The following is a 24,588-nucleotide window of genomic DNA, read 5'->3' on the forward strand; positions in this document are numbered from 1 at the left end:
CACACAGCTTTTAATAGCACTTGAAATTAAATTTACCATCCCATGTATCCAACTATAAGATCAAATGCAAAATAAACTGGGTACAGATCCTTATTTCTGTTATCTCACTCAAAAGGTAATAAAAAAGCAAAAGTTTCACCTGGGAAACTGGAGGTTCATGAAGGTCTAACTGAAGTCTCTGTACAACATCAGTAAAATCCTCAGCATGAAAACAAATCACATCTTTGGTTATGCGAGGCTGGTCACTCCTAAGATAAACAAAATTAAGTTTTAGAAACCTGCATCTCATAACGGAAAATGATGACAAATTTCAGTTCTCCTATTCCTGGAAATGCTCCTACTAGCACAGAAATAGACACACAGGAATATACATTTGCTTCTTTAACCAACATTTAAAAAATAAATAAAGCTGTTTAAAAAAATGAAAATTAGATTAGTTGTTACAAAAAACAGCAGTGACTAAAAACAGTTTCATTCTAAACTAGTTGCAACTGCATCCTTTCACCACCCTGTAATGTCGTCATCAGGATGGAACACGGTGGAGAGAAAACATACCAGCCACATAACTATCACACCTTCTAGTTTTCAAACTGGAGGGGGGGGGGGGGGGGTGACAGAATGATCTTTAACTTGAAATACTTACTGTCAAGCTGTGATTGAACTATGCTTCCAAAAAAGGTCAAACTCTATAGTAATACTGAAGGCCCTGAAGTTATAGATATGAAAAACAAAACAAAACAGTTTTTAGACAAACTAAATTCCATGCTCTGAGCTTTGGATTCCAACTGAATGTAAAAGGGTGCAGCCACTGTGGAAAATAGTATAGCAGTTCCTCCAAAAATTAAAAATAGAATTATCAAATGATCCAGCAATTCCACTTCCGGGGATATACCCAAAAGACTGAAAGGAGAGACATGAAGAGATGTTTTTTCAGAGCAGCCAAAAGGTGGAAGCAACCCAAGTGTCCGCTGATGAGTGAAACCAGATAAACAAAATGTGCCATATACATATAATGTAATACTACTCAGCGTTAAAAAGGAAGGAAATTATGACACATGATATAATATGGATGAACCTTGAAGATATTATGCTAACTAAAATAAGCCAGTCACAAAAGAACTACTGTGTGATTCCACTTATACGAGGTATTTAAAGTAGTCAAATTCATAGAAACAGTAAGTACAATGAAGGCTACCAGGAGCTGGGGAGAGAGGAGAAAAGGGGTTAAGGTTTACTGGTTTCAGAGTTACAGTTTTGCAAGACAAAAAAGCTCTCAAAATCTGCTTTGCAACAATGTAAATATACTTAACACCACTGAAATGTACACTTAAAATGGCAAAGATTTTTCATTTTAATTTCATGTTATGGGTATTTTACCACAATTTCTAAAAAAAAATTAGTCCCCAAACTTTTAAATGGAGTCCACATTTTCTCAGACAGCATTAACCAACCTTATAGCTGAGTTTCATTAACTTACCATTCACCAAACTGTACAGCTTTCAAAACCCCAACAGCAGCCGTACTCTGCCAGTCAAACCCCTGACCTACATGGTCAGCATGAGCTCTTGTCCTATCTTCAAAGAGGACTTCACGGGGTTCACTGGTCCGAGGTAGGTACTGGAGATTTTTAATTTCATTCATTGATCTGGAGTTGATTTGGTTGTGAAGTAAAGGGGGGAGGGGAGGAAAGTATTAATAGCAGTAAGGTGAAAAAGTCTGCTAAAATACCAAATTTTAAATAAGATCAGAACTGATAAGGGTTCCATGATTTTGATCATTAACATTTAACACACTATACCGTAATGCTCAATGTCATTACCTTCTTCTCTTGGGATGTCATGATAATGTAGAGGCTATACTTTTTATTTGGCTCAAATGTAGTGTTACAATTTACAAAATTTAGTTTTCAAGCAATAGGAAACACAATTCAAAGTTCAAGGCTGTATGTTTCTTCACCCTCAGTCATCTTAATTCTCAAAACAGACTTGATTCAAGATGGAAAACTGAGCATGTACATGATCTCCTTCCACATTAAAATGAAAGTAAAAGGCTTCAAACTAATATGGTAGGGGTGGGAGAGAGGAGATGGGCGAATGGATAAGAATACAGATGAAACATAACTGGCTGTGAGTTGATAACTGCTGACATTGACTACATGAGACTTTAGTATATTATCTTCTGCTTTTTCATGTGCTCAAGAATTTCTAAATATAATAATCTAAAGGTGATAGTAAAGGAATGAATAAGAACTAACAAAGGAAATGAATTAGTGCATGAACAATATCAACAAATTTCTGGAAGATGGAAAATGATTAAAAGTGTCTAGTAAAACTGAGCAGAGAAAGCCACAGGCCTGGAATACACTAGAAGAGAATAGCAACTAAAAAGGCAGCTGGCCTGCCCAAAAGACCTTGAAGACTAATAGGTGCAAAAAAGAAAAAAAAAAGAAAAAAAAAAAAAAGCCCATTATCATGATGTTGACAGACAGAAATGTAGTAAGACTGAGAAAGGGGGAATTAAAGTGAAATTCTGCAAATAAACCAGGCACCCACCACCCCTGTGAGTAGAAATGAGGTCTGGCATCTACCCCCATGCTATGATTGATCCACTCAGCATCCATCTATCCTATTTATTTCCCTGACAGAACTCTGATTCTCATTAGGTATCTGCTCCTGCCCCATAAGTGACCTCATTTACAAGTTTCAAAGGTAGATCCTGATGAATCCTGACAAACTGTGGCAAACGCATTCCCCTTGCCAGTAACTGATTTAAAAATGGACACAAACACACATGAAAAGATGCTCAACGTCGCTCCTCATCAGGGAAATACAAATCAAAACCACACTCAGATATCACCTCACCCCAGTCAGAGTGGCCAAAATGAACAAATCAGGAGACTATAGATGCTGGAGAGGATGTGGAGAAATGGGAACCCTCTTGCACTGTTGGTGGGAATGCAAATTGGTGCAGCCGCTCTGGAAAGCAGTGTGGAGGTTCCTCAGAAAATTAAAAATAGACCTACCCTATGACCCAGAAGTAGCACTGCTAGGAATTTACCCAAGGGATACAGGAGTACTGATGCATAGGGGCACTTGTACCCCAATGTTTATAGCAGCACTCTCAAGAATAGCCAAATTATGGAAAGAGCCTAAATGTCCATCAACTGATGAATGGATAAAGAAATTGTGGTTTATATACACAATGGAGAGCTACGTGGCAATGAGAAAAAATGAAATATGGCCTTTTGTAGCAACGTGGATGGAACTGGAGAGTGTGATGCTAAGTGAAATAAGCCATACAGAGAAAGACAGATACCATATGTTTTCACTCTTATGTGGATACTGAGAAACTTAACAGAAACCCATGGGGGAGGGGAAGGAAAAAAAAAAAAAAAAGAGGTTAGAGTGGGAGAGAGCCAAAGCATAAGAGACTCTTAAAAACTGAGAACAAACTGAGGCTTGATGGGGGGTGGGAGGGAGGAGAGGGTGGGTGATGGGTATTGAGGAGGGCAACTGTTGGGATGAGCACTGGGTGTTGTATGGAAACCAATTTGACAATAAATTCCATATATTGAAAAAAAAAAATGGACACAAACTGACTCTGGCCAGCAGTAAGAGAGGAAATTTGCTAAGGAGACTTCTGGGAAGTTTCCTAGCTTGTATGACAGAAGAAAAGATGCTTTTTTTCTTCTATTGCATATAACTAGATCCATATGTGATACCTAGACCACAATAATCATCCAGCAACCATAAAGAAAGCCACTGTGAGTACAAAGCCCAGGCAAAGAATATGACAGCAGAGAAAAAGACCCAATTCCTTGATGAAAGTACTGAATCACTGACCATATATATATATTTGGTGCCAAGAGCCAAGCTCTCTAGACTTCTTAATACATAAGATAATATTTTATGAACCAGTTTGAATCAAATTTTTGCTGCTTGTAGCCAAAAGCATCCTGATAAACTTTCAGAAAAACAGAAACAAAAAAACCCTTCATGTTCTCTAAACACACTAAACTTACCATATTCATAGAACTAATGTAATCCTCTGGCATGTGGCCATACCCTTTCATGTCCAATTCTATGCCTATTAACTCTAAAGTGAAGCCTACCTAGTGATAAGCCTCACTGAAGTATAAATAGAACGTCCGGTAAGCCCAATGCTTTATTTCTAAATATGAATGTGTCAACCACAAATCACCAAATATGTGAAGACAGCCTGTAGCAGCCTGACAAAGACCAAAATAAACAATGCTAAAATGTAAGAATTCCAAAGAAAAAAGTCGAGTGCATACCCCCAAATCAAAAGCAAACAGATAATAAGAAATATGAGGATAATCAAACTGGGAGATCTATTACTCCGTCAACAGTAGTTTCAGAAAGAAGTAACAGAAAATGAAGAGATTGCCAAAGCAGTTAAGCAAGAAAAATTCCCAGAAATGAAAGGAGTATCTTTCTAGGACCTATCAAATCACAAGAAAGATTAAATATAATAATAAGAATGAAAGACCCAAAGATGTATCATTGTGAAACTAAGCTTTCAGAGAGGAAAATAGGTTACCTATAAAAAAAAAAAATTACATTGGCATTAAGACTTCTCATAAACAATATTAGATACCAGAAAACACTGTAGTAAGCTACAAGTTTTAAGGGAAAATACATCCTCTGAAATCCAGTTAAGCTATCAATCCTATTTCATGAGAAAAAAAGGAATTTTCAGACATATCATGACTCAGAATATTTCTGAGAATATTCCTTTTCTTCCTTTTCTTAGAATGTTACTTGAGAATGTGCTAAATCAAAAGAAGGAAATAAACCCAAGAAGACAACTGTAGGTTAATACAGAAATGCATGAAGTGGGAGGTCCTACGTTGATAACTGTGAAAAAAGCTTTTCGCATTGAAGAGAACACAGAGCTCCAAAAGACTTCCAGGTAAAAAAGTTATGTGTTAGAGCATACAGTATGATTAAAGTTTTGGATTCTTGAGGATATGATAAAAGCACAGAAAGCAAGGTAACTATCAACATTCTCAAAAAAACAAAAAACAAAAACAACTATATAAAAAAAAAAAACCATAGCCAAAGTCAAAGCCATAGAGAAAGGGTGATTCTAGAAGAAAGAAATGTATTTGGAGCAAAAAAGAGAATAGAAGATATTAGGGATATGGTCAAGAAAAGTGTATGTCCCCCTTCAAAAGAGGGGCAATCAGAAACTGCAGGGAAAACAGATTAAAAACAAAACAAAACAAACAAAAAAAAAAAACACAGTCCAAACATGAAACTATTTAAAATGTAGCATGATTTTCAGTATCTAGGTGAAATATAGGAAAGATTCTTTTGTATATTACCCCTTTGAGTAATAAGTAACATTGGAACTTTAGAATGTAACTTTTTAGCCTATTGGTTGGGTCTGCATAAACTTACCTTCCCATAATATAAATGGCATTTACTGGTTTTCAAATCCTAGAATACACCTATTGATAAAGCATATAAAACCTAATTATGGCTTTAAAGCACAATATGAATTAACCTCAACAATGCATAAGCACAGCTGACAAAAAGTAGAAAGGAGGAGGAAGAAAGTAGAGAGTCATTTAACTAATGGGAGACAAAGTGAAGGGAAGGAGTCCTAATCTGTCATACCAAGAAATTGGCAAATTTCCTGCCAAAGTCTTAAAACAAAAGACATTAAAAACAGAAATGGTTTTTGCCTCTGGTAAAAAGGTATCTGCATCTGGAGGGAAAGGTGGCCAGGATTTTTCATTACAAACCCTACCGTACTATTTGATTTTTTAAAACCCTGTGCATGTATTTCTTCAAAGTCCATAAATTCAAAGGCCATCTTCATTAGCAGTGCCCTTGATCACCCGACACTTCTCACAGTGATTTCACTATTTTCAGCAATAGAGCATTCTCATTAACACAAAAAGATGACGTTAGCGTTTTAAGTTCTGAATTATTCACTCTAGTTCAAAGTGCCTTTGGATACTTTGCTTAAGAATATTTAACCCCAATAAAAATAAAATTTGATAGCCCCTCATCTTAGTGGAGAAAAAATAAATTATTAAGCAAATGATGTTGGTACAGGTGCCTAACTACTTGGAAAAATTGATCAATCTCTCCCTCTGTCCTGAAATCAATACCATGTAAGTAAAACATGTAAATACTGAAATCACAAAAGTACTAGGAGAAAATATAGATGAATATTTTATAATAATGAGAAAAGGCATTTCTAAGCCTGCCAGTAGGATAGAAACCTCAGAGGAAAAGACAGATCTGACAACATATAAAAATCTCTGTAAGGAAAAATAAATGGGAGGGTTGGTGGGGGAGGGGTTGAGTAAAGATAAAACTGAAGCTAAAAAAGAATGAGGAAAATGTGCAACATTAAAAAAAATAGTTAATAGTCCTACAGAGAATTTTAAATAAAAAACAGCCTAGTAGAAATATGGGTAAAATGAAAAAGGAATCACAAAAGAAACACAAACCCTCAAAGAAAAACTAATTAAAATGAGACATTTCTGCCCAATCAGATCAACAAAATTTAAAAAAATGTTAATGGGGCACCTGGGTGGCTCAGTCAGTTAAGTGTCCGACTTCAGTTCAGGTCATGATCTCACGGTCTGTGAGTTTGAGCCCCGCGTCAGGCTCTGTGCTGACAGCTCAGAGCCTGGAGCCTGTTTTGGATTCTGTGTCTCCCTACCAACCAGCCATCCATGTAGTCAGCCAACAAGCCAGCCAGCAGGTACCCCACAATCAGTGATGTGTTATACATTTCCAAACAAACGGTTTGGGGGGAAGACGGCTGACTGTAGCTGATTTGCTTATTTCTGTGGTATAAATACTCCCAACATGGCCAATTTCAAGCAACTAATGTGACCTCATTCTATGTGGAACAGGGAGGCTAATAATGGCCCTGTGAGCTGGCTCCAGCATACCACTGTCATGTTTGTCACAAAATTTACACTAAAAAAGAACTGGTTAAATAAATCCTGATACAACCACTCAGTGAGAACAAAGTAGTCATTTAGAAATGATGATATAAGTGCATCTAATAGAACACATAAACTTAAGGGATTAAAAAAACCAAGTTTAAAAGTAAACATCACATAAAGAATAAGCTCATTTGTGTATAAAGTTTATGAGTATAACACAAACTAAAATCTGAAAGGCTGATATGCCTCAATGGGTGGGATTATGGGTATATTTTGCCTTTGTTTTTTTACTATTATCTGATTTTTCTAAAAGTTTGTAATAATCAAGAAACAAACAGTGGTCGCTTCCTTTGTGGAAAGATCACAGTACTGTATACATACAGTACTTAAGAATTTAGAATTTCAAGACTCATCATCATGATGTACAAAACCTGCTGTGGTCTAGCAACGTGCAGAAGTTTTAGTTTACTCCACGTTCTACCATTTCATCACCTTGCATTCACATATAGTTTTTACAAAGTACTTTCGCACAGTATCTCAAGTACCTAAGGTTATTCCATACTTAGCTTTAGCATCATTCCCCTGGGAGCTTTAAGGTAAGGTCTACACTAGTCTATTAAAATGCACTTCTGGGTACTTATCTGGGGTTGCTATTTCCATAGTCGAAACAAATATGAATCATTTTCAGTCTCATTAGATTTTTCACAGTACCAGAATAAGTTAATCTACATTTGTTTTAAGTGTCTGAAACACAAAATATGTTAGCCCAGTATGAATTACTATAGGAGATATACATTACTGGTTTCATTCAGCAAAGACTGATCACCTGCTCATGTGCCATGGAGATTGAGAAGAATAAAACAGTCACTGTCCTCAGAGCTCAAAATTTAGCAAAAACCAAAAACATGTAAACAGATCATTAATGAAGAATGATGTGTGAGCACAGAGAAGGGAACAATTAATTGTCTATGCTTCACAAAGGAAGTGACATCTAAGTTTAGTTTTGAAAACTTATTAAGCGCCTGTCAGGGAGAAAGGAAAATGGGGGAGAAGCCATTCCAAATAAAAAGAACAGTGCAAAAGCACAGAGTTGTCAAAGACCACAGTTTGCAAAGTGAACTCTGCATGGCTGGAGTAACTATAAACTGATCTAGCTAGAAGAACTTTTGGGGCCAGATTATGAAAGATCCTTGTAGACCACACAAAGAAGTTTGGACTTTCACCTTGTAAGCAGTTAGGACCCAGGTTTTAAGAAAACAGGCAAAAAGTAGAGTTGTTTTTTAGAAGGATGCCTCACTCTGGTGACTAATGAGAAGGCTGGACTAAGAAACTGACCACTAAAGATTTATTTAAGATAGCTCTTAAAATGGTTTTCAAACTGTGTTCAGGTCTCAATCATTTTTATTAGCAACCAAATTTTTAAAAAGTGCTTTTGCTTATTTGGGAAAAATAAATGTTTACCGTCGTCTTTTGAAGGGTGACTTTGGCATATCTGCTGTAGGGATCATCTGCTCTCCTGGCCTAACCCACATGATAGGCCCATCATCACTCTGGGACCTACACTGGAGTCGGAGGCTGGAAAGTGTACCCCAGGGCAAAGTCATCTAGAAGTCAGATAAATGAGTCACGTTAAAAAAAATCTTTTTGACTATTTACAAGTTAATCCCACTACCACCCAAAATAAAGCTCTAGGAAGTTGATTTTGTATATGAATAAATGCTATATTAGATAGTAATTTATATGTAAAAAAGAATCATTGAAGTTAATTATTCTGAACCAATTTTTTAAACATTCCTATTCAAAACACTGGATAAAATGTAATTTTACTAGACAAAATTAACTTAACATTTTTTTCACAGAAAGTGTCCACTTAAATAATGATCAGAACTCTAATAATTGGAATTAACACTCACTTTCAGAAATGGTGATTCTTCTAACATATCAAGGAACTCTGGGAAATAATCACCAACTTCTTCATCTACTGCTCCAACAAGACTTATCTGCCGCATGGGACCTGCTCGGTAGGTGCCACAGCAGTATGTCCTGTTGACCTGAGATAAAACGAAAGAGGGAGGATAAAGGACTGAAGTACGCTATAATATAATTAAAGAATTATAAAACAGTATTGTTTCCAATGTTGCTATTTCTTTTACATACTATGAACTCAACATTCTGTACCTTGGATAAAGCCCATAGTTACAGAAAGATGCTCTCGCACACTGACAAACACATTTAATATGGTAAGTGCCACAAACAGAAATTTCAAAGTGCAAGTTAGTCTATGATCCCAACATCTCAAAGAAACATTGAAGACATTAAGATACACTTAAACTTCTCTGAGAATGACTTTTTATACTTTGAAAACACTCTAAACTGATATTTATTTTGGAAAAAAAAAATCGGCAAATAAAAAAACTGGCAGGGCAGAGAAAATTTAAAAAAAAAAAGAGAGAGAGAGAGAGAGAGAGAGAGAGAGACCACCGTCAGATTAATCTTCCACATCCATTTTGTATTCCCTAGTGAAAACCTTCATATCAGGCAAGATACCAGGCTGTTATCAAACCCAATCTCCCTCCCAGTTACTTGCATGTAAGATCCTCTACCCTAGGCAAACTGATCTTTTTGTCCACCCAACTTATGCCAAACTTACTTCTACCTACAATGATTTTTCTCTTAAATATGCCATACTTGGAATGTCCTCTTTTCTATCAACCCAAATCTTATCTTTCAAAGATCAGTTCTTTTTTTCTGGAAACCTTCCTGATCACCCTTCATCTTTTCCTTTTCTGAAACACAGAGACTTTTCTTTACATCAACTCTCTAGTGAATTTAGGGCATATTTTATACCAATTTGCAGCCCAGAGAATCCAAGCATTCAAATGGAATCTACTAGTACACCTGAAACTAGTATTACACTGTATGATAACTAATTGGAATTTTAAACTTTAAAAAAAATTTTAACGGAATCTACCAATTGATTTGATACAATCTGATATTATTCTTCTATGTCACTTCTTGTATTTTCTTAGGCAGAGAGAGAGGAAGACACAGAATCCAAAGCAGGCTCCAGGCTCTGACCTGTCAGCACAGAGCCCAATGTGAGGCTCGAACCCACTAACTATGAGATCATGACCTGAGGTGAAACCAAGTCAGACACTTAACCAACTAAGGCCAGCCAGGTGCCCCTTCCCACCTCCAATTTAAAATGAATGTTTCTCAGGGCACCTACGTGGCTCAGTTGGTTAAGTGTCCAACCTGGTTTCAGCTCAGGTCATGATCTCACAGTTCATGGATTCGAGCCCACTAATAGTGCAGAGCCTGCTTGGGATTCTCTCTCTCTGCCCCTTCCCTGCACCCTCTCTCTCAAAATAAACAAATAAACTTAAAAATAAACAAAGAAATAAATAAGTAAAATGTTTCTCAAGGATAAAGACAGATCCATGCATACAAATGACTAAACTAAAAATGCTGAATTCTAAGCAGAATTTCCACCTTGGATCAGTAACCAAACATTCACTTATCTTAGTTATGGTGCAGATTAGATTGAAAGGCCTAATATACAGCTGTACCTTTATAAGGCAGGTCACTATTGAACATTAAAAAAAAAAACTAAGAATCAATTGGGATTGTTTTAAATATCCTTTTGCCTCAATACAAGGCATAAATGACCATCTAGTTTTTTTTTTAACTTTTTTAATGTTTGTTTATTTTTGAGAGAGACAGTGTGAGGGGGGGAGGGGCAGAGAGAGAGGGAGACACAGATTTGAAGCAGGTTCCAGGCTCTGAGCTGTCAGCACAGAATCCAACATGGGGCTCGAACCCTTGTACTGCGAGATCATGACCTGAGCTGAAGTCGGATGCTCAACCAACTGAGCCACCCAGGCGCCCCAGACCATCTAGCATTTTTTACACAGTTCTTTACTATTAGTTCTTTAGCAACATTTTCAGAACCCACTATTTTTTCCTGTAGACAATTTAATAGCACGCCTATACATACACAATACAAACAACAACAACAAAAAAAGGGCTTAGATCCTATTCTCAAATATCGGGGATTTCTTAACTCCTTACAAATCTTTCCGAAAATCACCTTATATGATCATTAAGCAGCAACTTCCCAGGACAAAATTACTTTCCATATGTATTTGTATGAGTTACCTTCCCATCATTTGTATGAATGATCATCATGCTATGAAAAGTCAGAGGGGGCAGATTGGGAAAGAAGATGATCACGGGATGCAGATAAAGGAGAAGTAGGGAAGCTTTCTAAGCATTATTCTAACTTTTCTTAGCCAGGCACCCTAAAACAACTAACGGAGATTTACTAACCTTCAGTACCAGTTCTAGGAATTGCATGCTTTCAGGAGTAATAAATATCAGTCTCCCTACAACACCCCCACCAACTATTCCCAATTATTAGAAATTCCTTTACCAAGAAAGGCTTTCAAATATACAGAATAGGGGCATTTTATGTTAAGAACTACGCTAAAGACACATTACAATTTAAAGCTTACAGAACTCAAGACTAATCCTGAAAAAGCACACTGCTATGTGCCACTTTTGATAGCTTGGAGATTATGCAACTCTTAATGCATTATTAATTGAAGGAATTCACATTACACACAAAGTAAGACTGAATATTTTTATATCACAGTGTTTGAAGTTTACCTAATTTAATCCCATTAAATCAACAGCAATGAACTTGAAGACAACTTAAAATGCAAACACCTAGGATAATTAATATGTGACATGAATAAATATAAGCATCCTTTCCTATTTGGAAAGAGAAAGGAAGTAAACCTAAAAATAGGGATTTGAATTATTTTTTATATAAAAAATGTAATATTATAAACTTATAATTTATCCTGTGGCTAGAAAGGATGTAAAAACCAGCCATTAAACTGTGGCCAAAAAAAAAAAAAAAAAAAAGTAGTAAAGCTGATGAACGGTGTACCACTGATGTAAAAATGTTCATAAATGCTAATGTTTATAAAGCATTTAAATAATTAAGTGCACAAGTTAGAAGATGGACAGCATTTATGACCAGAAATTCAACATGTACCAACTGTGTGACACCTATGCCAAACAAACTACTAATTCTACCCTTCTTTTTTAGAAAAAGAACTTCCTGGGCATATAGCCAATGAGCTAGGCTCCTCGGCAGCCAAGTGTGGCCTGGAACTAAGTTCTGGTCAATGAGATCTTAGTACAAGTTACATATGTAATTTCCAGAGCATGCCTTTATAAGTAAGCAGCTCTCTACTTCCTCTTTCTGTCTTGAGAGCCAGGTTCAACTATGCAGACAACACAACCAAAGGGACTGGCAAAACTTAAAAGGAAAGGAGAATCCTGGATGACATAATGTAACAGAACAAAGTTGCTTAACCTCTGGATTTATGACTCCAGAGAAACTTTTATTTTGCTCCAGCCACTGTATGCGACATCTCTTTGTTATGGTGGTTTAGCCTATGTCTTAGATCTTGTATACTAGCACACATCATTTTATTGTACTGCACTTTACTGCATTTCACAGATATTATGCTTCATAGATAATTGACTTTTTACAAATTGAAGGTCTAAGGCAACCCTGCCAAGAGTAAGCCTATCAGCACCACTTTTCTAACATTTGCTCACTTTGTAAGCAAATTTTTTGTAATTCTCACAGTATTTCAAACTTTTTCTTTATTATTTTATTTGTTATGATGATCTGTGATCAATGCTCTTTGATGTCATTACTATAATTGTTTTGAGGCACTACAAACCACACCACACAAGACAGTTAACAATCTATATTGTGTGTGTTCTGCTTTACTGATCAGCTATTGCCCCCATCCCTCTCTCTTCTCCTCAGGCTTAGGCCTTATTCCCCAGACACAACAAAACTACAATTAGTTCATTTAATGACTCTACAATGGCCTTTAAGTGTTTAAGTGAAAGGAAGGGTCACAGGTCTCTCATTTTAAATCAAGAGCAAGAGATTATTATTATTTTAATGGTTTTTTTGAGAGAGAGAGACCGTGTTGAGCAGGGAAGGGGCAGAGAGAGAGACAGGACAGAATTTGAAGCAGGCTCCATGCTGTCAGCACAGAGCCCAACAGTTCAAACCCACAGAACTGTGAGTTCATGACCTGAGCCAAAGTCGGACACTCAACCAACTGAGCCACCTAAGCACCCTCAAGAGCTAGACATTATTAAGCTCAGTTAGGAAGGCAGGTCAAAAACCAAGACAGGCCAAAAATTAGGCCTCTTATACCAAACAGCCAAGTTGTGAATAAAGGAAAATTTTTGGAAGGAAATTAAAAGTGCTGCTACAGTGCAACACACAAATGATAAGGAAGAGAGCTTTACTGCTGATACAATGGAAGTTGTAGTGGTCTGGATAAAAGATCAAACCAGACAACATTCCTTTAAGCCACAGCCTAACTCAGAGCAAAGGCCAACTCTTATCAATTCTGTGAAGGATAAGAGACTTAAGGAAGCTGCAGGAGGAGGCTGGTTCATGAGATTTAAGGAAAAAGAAGCAGCAAGTGCTGATGTAGAAGATGCAGCAAGTTTATCCAGAAGATCCAGCAAAGACAATTAATGAAGGTGGCTACAGTAAATAACAGATTTTCGATGTAGACAAAATAGCCTTATATTGAAAGAAGCTGCCATCTAGGACTCTCATAGCTAGAGAAGTCAGTGACTGGCTTCTAAGCTTCAAGGGATAGGCTGACTCTCTTATGAGAGGGTAATGCAGCTGGTGACTCTAAGTTGAAACCAAAGCTCATTTACCATTCCAAAAATCGTAGGGCCCTTGAAAACTACCCTAAATCTATTCTGCCTGTGCTCTATAAATGAAACACAAAGCCTGGATGACAGCACATCTGCTTACAATGGTTTACTGAATATTTTAAGCCCACTGTTGAGACCTACTGCTCAGAAAAAAAGATACCTTTCAAAATATTACTGCTCACTGACAATGTACCTGGCTACCCAAGAGTTCTCTAATGGAGATGTACAATGATATAAATATTGTTTTCATGCCTTCTAACACAACATCTATTCTGCAGTCCATGGATCAAGGAGTCATTTCAATTTTTAAGTCTTATTATTTAAAAAAAAAAAAAAAAACATTTTGTAAGGCTATGTAGCCACCACAGATAGTGATTCCTCTGATGGACCTGGGCAAAGTAAATGGAAAGCCTGGAAAGGCCTCACCATTGCTAGATGCCATTAAGAACATTCATGAGGTGTTTGGGCGGCTCAGTCAGTTAAGCATCTGACTCTTGATTTCAGCTCAGGTCATGATCTCAAGATTCATGAGATCAAGCCCCCCGTCGTGCTCTACACTGACAGCATGGAGCCTGATGGGGCTTCTCTGTCTCTTTGCCCCTCCCCTGCTTGCTCACGTGCACATGCTCTCTCTCAAAATAAATTTAAAAAAAAGGAAGATTAGTGATTCATACGAAAAGGTATAAATACAATATTAACAGGAATTTGGAATAAGTTGAATCCAGTCCTCATGGATGATTTTGAGGGGTTCCAGATTTCAGTGGAGGAAGTAGCTATGGATGTGGTGGAAACAGCAAGTGAACCAGAATGAGAAGCGGAGCCTGAAGATGGGACTGAATGGCTGCAATCTCATGATCAAACTTGAACGGATGAGGAGCTGCTTCTGATGGATGAGCAAAGACAGTGGTTTCTTAAGATGGAATCTGCTACTGGTGAAGATGCTGTGCAGACTGTCAAAATGATGACAAGGATTTAGAATGTTCCAGAAACTTAGTTGATAAAGCAGCAGCAGGGTTTGCGAAGTTAGACTCCAATTTTGACAGAAGTTCTACTGTGGGTAAAATGCTATCAAACAGCATCACATGGCACAAAGATATTGTTTGTGAAAGAGAGAGTCAATCAATGTGGCAAACTTCACTGCTGTCTCAAGAAATTGCCAGCCACCCAACCTTCAGCAACTACTACTCTGATCAATCAGCAGCCATCCACATCAAGACCCATTGCCAGCAAAAAGATTACGACTTGCCGAAAGCACAGATGACGGCAGTTAGCATTTTTTGGCAATAGAGTATTTTTAAAGTATGTACATTGTTTCTTTAGACATATTGCTATTACATACTTAACAGACTACAGTACAGTGCAAACATAACTTTTATATACACTGGGAAATCAAAACATTAATTTCCCTTGCTTTATTATGGTGGTCTGGAACCAAACCCACAACATACGCCCTTACTTTGCATACTAAGGGAGATAATACTCTGTACTAAACAGATGACATCCAGAGTATTAGCTCCTGCTCTGAGCTTTTAAAAATCTGTAACTAGGACGCCTGGGCGGCTCAGTCGGTTAAGTGACCGACTTGGGCTCAGGTCATGATCTCGTGGTTTATGGGTTCAAGCACTGTGACAAGCTCTGTGCAGACAGCTCAGAGGCCGGAACCTGCTTCAGATTCTGTGTCTCCCTCTCTCTCTGCCCCTCCCCGACTTGCACGCACATGCACACATTCTCTCTCTCTCTCTCAAATAAACATTAAAAAAAGTATTTAACTTAAGAAGACTGAAGTAGAAGAGTGGACTCATATAAATAAAAAACAGGAATTATAGGAAAATTGGTATCACTCATTGAATAAAAGTTTACTGTTTATTACATGTCAGACACTGTCCTAAATATAGATATAGCAAACCAGACCCACTCTTGGCCCCTGGAAGTTTACAGTCTAATAGGGAGAGGCAAACAGTAATCTAAACAAATATCTAATTATAAACTGTGACAAGTCGTCAGAATAGAACGAATAAATACACTGAGAAAGAGAACAAAGGATCCTGATCTAGAGAACAAAGTGTTCCTCAAAGTCACATTGAGCTAAAATCTGTAAAACAAGTTTAAAGGCAACAACAAAATCCCTTAAGAGTCGCCCTTTCCAATGAAGAAAGCTAATAATGCTAAACACAGAAAGGAAAAGAAAAAAATAAAGATGAGACTGGACAAATGAGCTATAGCTGGATTATGCAGAGCCTTGAAGCCTACACTAAAGGCTTTGGGAAATCACTGAAGGATCTAAAGTAGTAACAGGAAAGTTATCGATTTATCTTTTCAGGGCAGAGGGGGCTTGGCGTTTTTGTTTCTGTTTCATTTTCTCAGAGGGTTACTGAAAGAAACCAGTTACGCTTCTGTACTATTCCAAATAAACAATAAACTAAACTAGTAACAGTGGAGCTGATTAGAAAAAAGTAAAGAAAAAGGATCTGAAAAAATATTCAGGACATAAAATTGTCAGAACTTGGAGACACACTAGATATGACACAGCAAAGAAGTGACTGTCAAAGATGTCTCCCCAGCTCTGCCCTTTGCAAACCAATAGAGAAACCACTCTTTGGGTGGGAAGGTGAGGTCTTCAGTCTTGAACATGAGGAGCTTCAAATGTGTGGTGGGCTGAATAATGGGTTCCAAAGATATCCAGGTCCTAATCCCTGGAACCTGTGAACGTTACCTTATATGGCAAAAGAACTTTGCAGCTGTAAATAAATTAAGAATCCTGAAATGGGGAGAGTAGCCTAGTCTACCCAGGTGAGCCCTAAATATAACCACAGGCGTCCTTATTTCTTATAAGGAAGCACAGGGAGAATTGACTGCAGAGAAAAGAAGACAATGTGATGATGGAACCTGAGAGTGGAATGATGCACTTTGAAGATGGAGGAAGAGGCCACGAACCAGGTAATACAGAAGACTACTAGAAGCTAAAATAAGCAAAAAACAAACAAACAAAACCCAGATTCTCCTTCAGAGCCTTCAGAACTGTAAAAAGCTATAAATTTGTATTGTTTTAAGGCATTATGTTTATGGTAATTTGTTACAGGAGCAATAGGAACTAATACCAAATACCTCTAAAATGCCCAAGTGGGTATGTCAAGAGGGAAGCTGGGTCTGAAATCAAGTGATTTAGACTGAGAATATAAATCTTATCACTGGCACAGAAAATATAAAGAATTCAAAGAGTAGGGGTCTTGGAAAGATACAATTAAAAAAAAAAAAGCTGACAAAAAAAAGAACATAAAGGAGTTGTCAAATGGTCAGAGAAGAAGAAAACCAAGACAGCACAAAATAATGAAAGTCAAAATAAGAAAATATTTGAAGAGGTTTGGTCAAAATGTTGTTGAGACTTCAGTAAGATGAAGATGAAAAATGGAGGGGCACACAGGTTAAGCGTCCAACTTCAGCTCAGGTCATGATCTCACAGTTCATGAGCTCAGCCCCACGTCGGGCTCTGTGCTGACAGCTCAGAGCCTGGAGCCTGCTTTGGATTCTGTGTCTCCTTCTCTCTCTGCCCCTCCCTTGCTTGCTGTCTCCCTCTAAAAAATAAATAAAACATTAAAAAAAATTGTTTTTAAATGCCCATTGGTGACCTTAACACGAGAGGTTTTTCAGATAAATTATGAGGGCAGAAACAAAACCCAGTAGCCTGAGGAGAGATGAGAAAATGAGGACAGCAGGTGTAAACAACTCAAGAAGTTAGGCTGTGAAAATAAAAAAGGCTGGTAGAGAGGAGGAAATAAGATCAAGAGAGAATTTTTTAAACAGAAAGACCATGCAAACCTCAATAGGAGTGTATAAACTTTCATTCCCCCTGGCACTCTAAGAAAGTATGTGTTGCCCTACGACCTCACTATTAAGAATGTTATCAAGCTTTTAGATTTTTATTAATTTGGTAAGAACTACCATCTTAGTAGTGTTAATTTCACTCTCTTAGGAATGAAGCTATAGATCTTTTAAAACAAGAGATTAAAGGGCCCTTTGTAGGGGATGCCTGGGTGGCTCAGTCAGTTGAGCGACCGACTTCGGCTCAGGTCATGATCTCACAGTTTGTGAGTTCGAGCCCCGCGTCGGGCTCTGTGCTGCCAGCTCAGAGCCTGGAGCCTGCTTCTGATTCTGTGTCTCCCTCTCTCTCTGACACTCCCCCACTCATGCTCTGTCTCTCTCTGCCTCAGAAATAAATAAACATTAAAAAAAATTAAAAAAAAAAAAATAAAGGGCCCTTTGTATTTCTTTTTCTGTGAACTACCCATTGACAATGCTTGCTTATTTTTAAATTGGGTTGCTAGTATTTATTTCTCTTACCTATTTCTAAAACTCTTAATGGTTTAGGAAGGTTAATCTTCTATCAGTGATATGAACTGTATACAACTTTTCATAACTTGTCTTTTGACTGTGTCTACAGTGATTTTTGTTTTGTTTTGGTCATAGTTAGAAAGACCTTTTGAACTCCAAAGTTATGAAAGAATTCTTCCATGTTTTCTTCTATTACATTTAGGTCTACATTTTCTACATTTAAATCTTTGATCCCATTTGGAATTTATCTTGGTACCAGTGATATGGATACTAAGATGAATTCTAAATAAATACCCTGATGTCCCAACATGATCATCTTTCTGCCATCAGTGATTTGAGATACTGTCACTTTTATATATCAGAAGCCTGTATATACCTGGGCCTATTTCTAGACTTACTTTTCTGTTTCACCGAATAATATTCATAAACTAATACTTATTTAATCATTAAATCTTTACTTAAGTTTATTTTTTGAGAGAGAGAGCGAGCACACGTGCACGCACATGCACAGAGGAGGAGCAGAAAGAGAATCCCAAGTAGGCTCCACACTGGCAGTGCAGACCCTGATGCAGCTCAAACTCACAAACTGTGAGATCATGACCTGAGCCAAAATCAAGAGTCGAATGCTTAGACTGAGCACCCAAGCACCCCATAATCATAAATCTCTAGAACGTATTGGTATCTGGTAGAGCACTCCTCCATCACTGCTTTTCTTTTTCGTAATTTTGATGTTGGCTCTTCTTAATCTAAGAACATAATATATCTTTCTATTTAAGTTTTCTTTTGTGTGATGGTTTGATGTTAATGGGAAGAATCTGGTAAAGGTGAAAAGGTGAAGAGGACTGCTATTCAAACATGGCACACAAAACAAAAGATTTATGTCTATTCCTTATTAAAACCCACTGAAGTGAGAATAAAAGCTAAGGGCTATAAATCCCAGAAGCTCAAAGAGAACACAAGTAAAAACTGACAGATACATTAGCACATCATTTTTTATAAGGGGAAAAGTATACAGGGGAATTAGCAGACTGAGAACTTTCAATACCGAGTACCTACATAGAAGACAACCAAAAAGTCAGTTTATGCTAAAGAATCATGGAAAGCCTAAGTAGAAGGTGGGAAACAAAGCATGGAGCTAAATGGGTTTAATATTTGTAAAAGAATTAGTTAGATCCCTCCACTCCACCTATGTTCCCTGCTCCTCACCCCATCCCATATTCTTTTCTTATCTTATTTTGCGGAGAAAGTGAACCAAAGAGACTATGGAAACAAAGATACCAGGTACAAGCATGGCACTGGGCCATTATACTGACAACAGACAATTAAGGTTAAATTCCATATATTAAACAATGAACTCACCTACCCATTTCCATAGTTCAGCTCCAAAAATTCTGGCAAACAGGTATAAACTACTCTACTCCACTGGTAAGTAATCCCCTGGATTCTTAGCTGTACAAATTAAAAGCCCCAGAGAAAAGATCTCTAAATATTGACATTTGGAGCTTTTCTTATAACGATATGGCCAGATTCTCTACCCAGTCATCAGCGGCAAATCCCACCTATGTGTTCACAGTTTCCAACTAGTTTTGTACTGACTCATGTTTAAACATCAACAGATCACCAGACATTTAAAGAAAATATCTAACATAAACAGAAGATTAAAACAAACAAAAAAGAACTTGATGAAACAAACTACAAGAAAATTTCAAAACAAGCATGATTAATACCATTGAATAGATGAAAGACGATACTGGATCCATGAAACAAAAAGTTATTCAAATTAAAAAAAGGACAAGGTCTTAAATTCAAAACATCACAGCTGAAATAAATCAATAGGAGGAAAAGAAGATAGTTAAATCTCCCCAGAAAGTAGACAAAAATGACGAAGAAAAATAAAAGGAGTGATAGGAAAAATTTAGAGATTCAATCAAGAGGCCTAACGTTCAACTAATAAAAGTTTCAGGAAAAAAGAACAGCGAAGACTGAGGTAAGGAAAGTAACAAAAATAATACAAGAAAACTTACCCAAACAAAAGGATACGTATTTCCATATTGAGAAGGCCTAAATACTCAACAGAGTGAATACAAAAAGGCTCACACACAATGAAATCTGAGAAAATCACGTGGGTTGGAAGTGGCCTTCGATTGTATTAGTAACATTTTATTTCTGGGCCAAGTGGTAAGAGCACAGGTGTTTATTATTCTTTACACCTCTATGTATGTCTGAAATAGTTCACAATAAATTAAAACACAAAACCCAATATGAAAATAAAAACCATCTTATGGCACATTATCCTCCATATTCTGAAACTCTGCAGTAAAGAGGTTTTAAAATGTTTCCAAAGAGAAAAAAACAAGACACCTAAAAATATCAGGAATCATTACAATACTGGATTTCTCAATAGCAGCACCAGAAGCTTAAAGACATTGGAGTTATGCCTTTGTAAATCTCAAGAAAATGATCTCCAACCTAGAATTCCACACCTATCTGAACTACCAAAAAATGTAATGGTATAATAAAGACTTCAGACATGTGAGATCTTATTGGAGTCACTAAATTCAGTCAACAGAATAGTCACGGAATCCCAGGACGGGAGAAAAAGGCAAACAAATTTCAGGGCATACATGTATAGGACACATCAGATGTATACAGGACACCTACCTCTACATATATTCTTACTGCAACATGATAATATTACAAAACCGTAAACAACCTAAATGTACAAAACAGGAGAATAAATAGTGATATAATCATACAACAAAATAGCAAATATAGTGGTTAAAATGAATTAGAGTTAGATGTATCAACATAATTCTCTAAAGCAATATTGAACCAAAACAATGCAAAATACTAAGTGTTAAATCACAAAAAATAGTTATATGTAGTTTATATGTTCATACATATGTAGCAAAATATTACAAGATGCAGAGAAATAATAAACCACAAATTCAGAAGGATTTATTTTTCAGGAGAAAGAAAGCTTAGTATTTTATTATAAATGAAGGAAACAAAGAATTCACCTAATATAATTCACACATTATATGAGAATGGAGGGGGAGAAGATTAAGGAGGTGGAGGTGGGTAAACATCCTAAGCAAATGAGTAGTTTCTATTTGGGATGATGAATAAGTTCTAGAAATGAATAATGGCGATGGTTGTATACCACTGTGAAAGCACTTAATGCCAATGAATTACATACTTAAAAGTAGTTAAATATTAATTTTATTATATATATTTTGTGACAATCCTAAGCAAAGTGAGGAATAGAATCTAGAACACAGGTGAAAGATTAGCTTTTGATAAGGCGGGATATCTCTTCTATTTTAATAGGAGGGAAAGGGAAAGCAGAAAAGATGTATGCAGATAAAAAGTCTGAATAGTCTTCATGAACTAGTAAGCAAGTGGACCAAAGAAAATAAGCAAGCTTTCCAGACAATGATGATGGTCCACTGGCAGGCTTATGAAACCTTAAGAAGAGACAAGCTCATAAATAATTATCAACCCCAAAATGATTTTCTAAAATATCTGCACTATGTTAGACAAGATTATCTCTAACAGTCCTTGGTTTATGATTTCTCTGAAATTCTAAAAGGATGACATCTACATGTCAAATGAAGGAAAACAGAGTAATTAATGGTAGATGGTATATAGTTTAAACGTTTCTTAAACTTGCCTGTTCATAGGAACTGAATCACTTGAAGTATTTATCTCAGGCCTCACTCCAGACCTAATGAATCAGAATTTCCAGGAGAGGAACCTGACATTCTAAATATGTATCTGGAACTAGCAACTCCAGATTATTCCTAGAATCTGGCATGCTTGAAAAACTCTAGCCTGGAAATGGCACTCGAAAGCAAAGAACAAGTTGAGTAGAGGAGTAGTAGGAGGATTGGAGGGAGATAAATAGAGACCAAAGAACAGTAAAAAGTAAGACTACTTTTGGAAGCAAGAGACATAATGACAGAGAAAACTCAACCTTTAGTAAAAATCAGAAGGCAAAGTGGGGAGGGGAGAAGGATTGTGTAATCAAGGGAGAAAATGCCTGTAAGAAAAGTTCGCTTCTCATGCATTAAAAAAAAAATTTATATAATACCTATAAAAGTTTAAGCAATTATATTTGATATACATATTGTTCTGTCAATAGATTATATAGTCCTTTAGATTAAAAACTTAACTTCACAAAGTTATCCTCTATCAATTGCTGAGAGTGACATAAGCCCAACTGTGCTCCAAATACATATACTTTTTAAGACAGTCATAAATCAGTTAAAAACTTGGAAGACAGCAGCTTTATTCATAATTGCCAAAACTTGAAAGCAACCAAGATGTCCTTTAATAGGTGAATGGATACACTTTAGTATATTCAGACAGGAGAATATTATTCAAAAAAAAAAAAAGCTATCAATCCATGAAAAAGACATGGAGGAGCCTTAAATGCATATTATTAAGTGAAAAAAAGCCAATCTGAAAAGGCTACATACCAGGATCCCAATTATATAACATTCTGGAAAAGGCAAAACTATGGAGACCGTAAATGGTAAGTGCTTGCCAGAGGTTGGGAGAGGAAGGAAAAGAATGAAGAGGCAGAGCACAGAAGATTTTTAGGATGCAAAAATACTCTGTATGCTAACATAATGATGGATACATGTCATTATACATTTGTCCAAACCCACAGAATGTACAACACCAAGAGTTAACTATAATGTAAACTATGGACTTTGAGTGATTATGATCAGTCAATGTAGGTTCAACACCTGCTAACTAATATACCACAGGGATGGGGAGGTGGATGTTGACAGTGGAGCAGGCTGTGCAAATATGGGGGCAGAGAGTATATGGGACATCTCTGTACCTTGTCCTCAATTTTGCTGTGAACCTAAAACTGATCTAAAAATTAAATTCTTCAGGGGCGTCTGGGTGGCTCAGTCGGTTCTGCATCCAACTTCAGCTCACCATTCATGGGTCGAGCCCCGCATCAGGCTCTGTGGTGACAGCTCTGAGCCTGGAGCCTGCTCTGGATTCTGTGTCTCCTTCTCTCTCTGGCTCTCCCCTACTTGTGCTCTGTCTCTTTCTCTCTCTCAAAAGTAAATAAACATTAAAAAATTTTAAAAAAAGAAAAAAGAAATTCTTTAAAAACAAAAGAAAACAAAACAAAACTTGGGGTGCCTGGGTGGCTCAGTCTTTTAAGTGTCTGACTCTTGATTTCAGCTCAGGTCACAATCTCGCAGTTTAGGAGTTGCAGCCCTGCGTTGGGCTCTATGCTGACGGTGAGGAGCCTGCTTGGGATTCTCTCTCTCCCTCTCTCTCTCTCAAAATAAATAAACAAACTTTTAAAAAATTTTAAAAAACTTTTTTAAATTACCCAAACCTCAGAAGAACACCAAGCTAGAAATACACTATATGGACCTCCCCCATCATCCCACCACGCACTGAGGGCAGGGGTTAATTACTCTACAAAACTCCTGTTTTAGGAAGAAGACTGTTTAAGCTGATTGTTTAAAAAACAGAAAAAAAAAGCTAGCCGGCAATCTTCCTAACCTTGTGACCTGTGAATGGAAAGGCATTCCCACTTTAAAACATACAGTGAAAAAGCAGTGTGAGTCAAAATGAGTTAATTATAAGCTGTACTTAGAATGAGAGGGGAAAAAAAGAACCAAACCTACCATTCCTATGCTGGTTTATTTTATAAAGCCAGCTACTTAAAATATTTATTTCTCCTTTTATATAACACACTGATGTGTAGATCGTAAAGAGTTTCTCAGTTATTTACCAAGCTACAAAGCACTCTACTAGTTTGACTCTATTAATTAGTACTACCAATTCACCATAAAATGTTAACTATAGTAATCAAAGATGAGGAGCACCTAAAAAGCCCATTTTAGGCCTTGCAACAACCCACAATGGAGAAATAACATTTGTTGATTTTCTCTGGAAAAGAGACATTACCATTTTAGAGTAATAAAGGTAATATTTATAAGAACTTCTACCACCACCTAAATAAAGAGCTATGATCCTCAATAATAGACTTCAATATTGTATGTATACAGAAAAAAATTTTTAAGTAGAACTGAACATATGCACATTTGCCAGATAAAACAAAATCTTACTATGGAAGATATGTTGCTTTTTAAATCAAGTGCCTCTCTCCTCCACACATACATATACACATCCTCCTTCATACACACCCTTCGATTACTTAGTTGATCTAAGATGAAAATAGTCTCAGATGGCGATATTTAAAACAACTCTTGATTTAACTTCACTATATTTTTAGTGTTTTGTTGTTGCTGCTTTGGCTTGCAATTCATGTACAGAATTTACAATCTATAGCCTTGCTGGTCTGTGACCAGCAAAATCAGAAACATCTGGAAACCCATCAGAAATGCAGACTATAAAGCCCCACCCAGACCTACAAAATCAAAATCTGCATTTTATATACACATAAAACTTGCTTACCCTCACCTGTGGGATTTAATTCCATTCAGTGACAGAAGAAAAAACAATTCTTCTTTGAAGATCTACCACTATTCATCCTTGGGAAAGGTCACAAT

At 36.8% G+C, this 24,588-nt stretch overlaps 1 protein-coding gene across 1 annotated transcript in view; it reads right to left on the bottom strand.

Annotated features, from left to right (window-relative positions):
- Positions 1-24,588, bottom strand: part of RSBN1 (round spermatid basic protein 1) — a 46,899-nt gene that overhangs the window by 5,136 nt on the left and 17,175 nt on the right. The window contains exons 3-6 of the mRNA XM_027058312.2: positions 8,848-8,985; positions 8,396-8,538; positions 1,478-1,645; positions 140-248 (exon numbers count right to left, since the gene is read on the bottom strand). Coding sequence (XP_026914113.1) covers positions 140-248; positions 1,478-1,645; positions 8,396-8,538; positions 8,848-8,985 — 558 coding nt within the window. The remainder of the gene's footprint in view (positions 1-139; positions 249-1,477; positions 1,646-8,395; positions 8,539-8,847; positions 8,986-24,588) is intronic.

This window comes from Acinonyx jubatus, chromosome C1 (assembly GCF_027475565.1).
Source record: "Acinonyx jubatus isolate Ajub_Pintada_27869175 chromosome C1, VMU_Ajub_asm_v1.0, whole genome shotgun sequence".
Classification (NCBI taxonomy): domain Eukaryota; kingdom Metazoa; phylum Chordata; class Mammalia; order Carnivora; family Felidae; genus Acinonyx; species Acinonyx jubatus.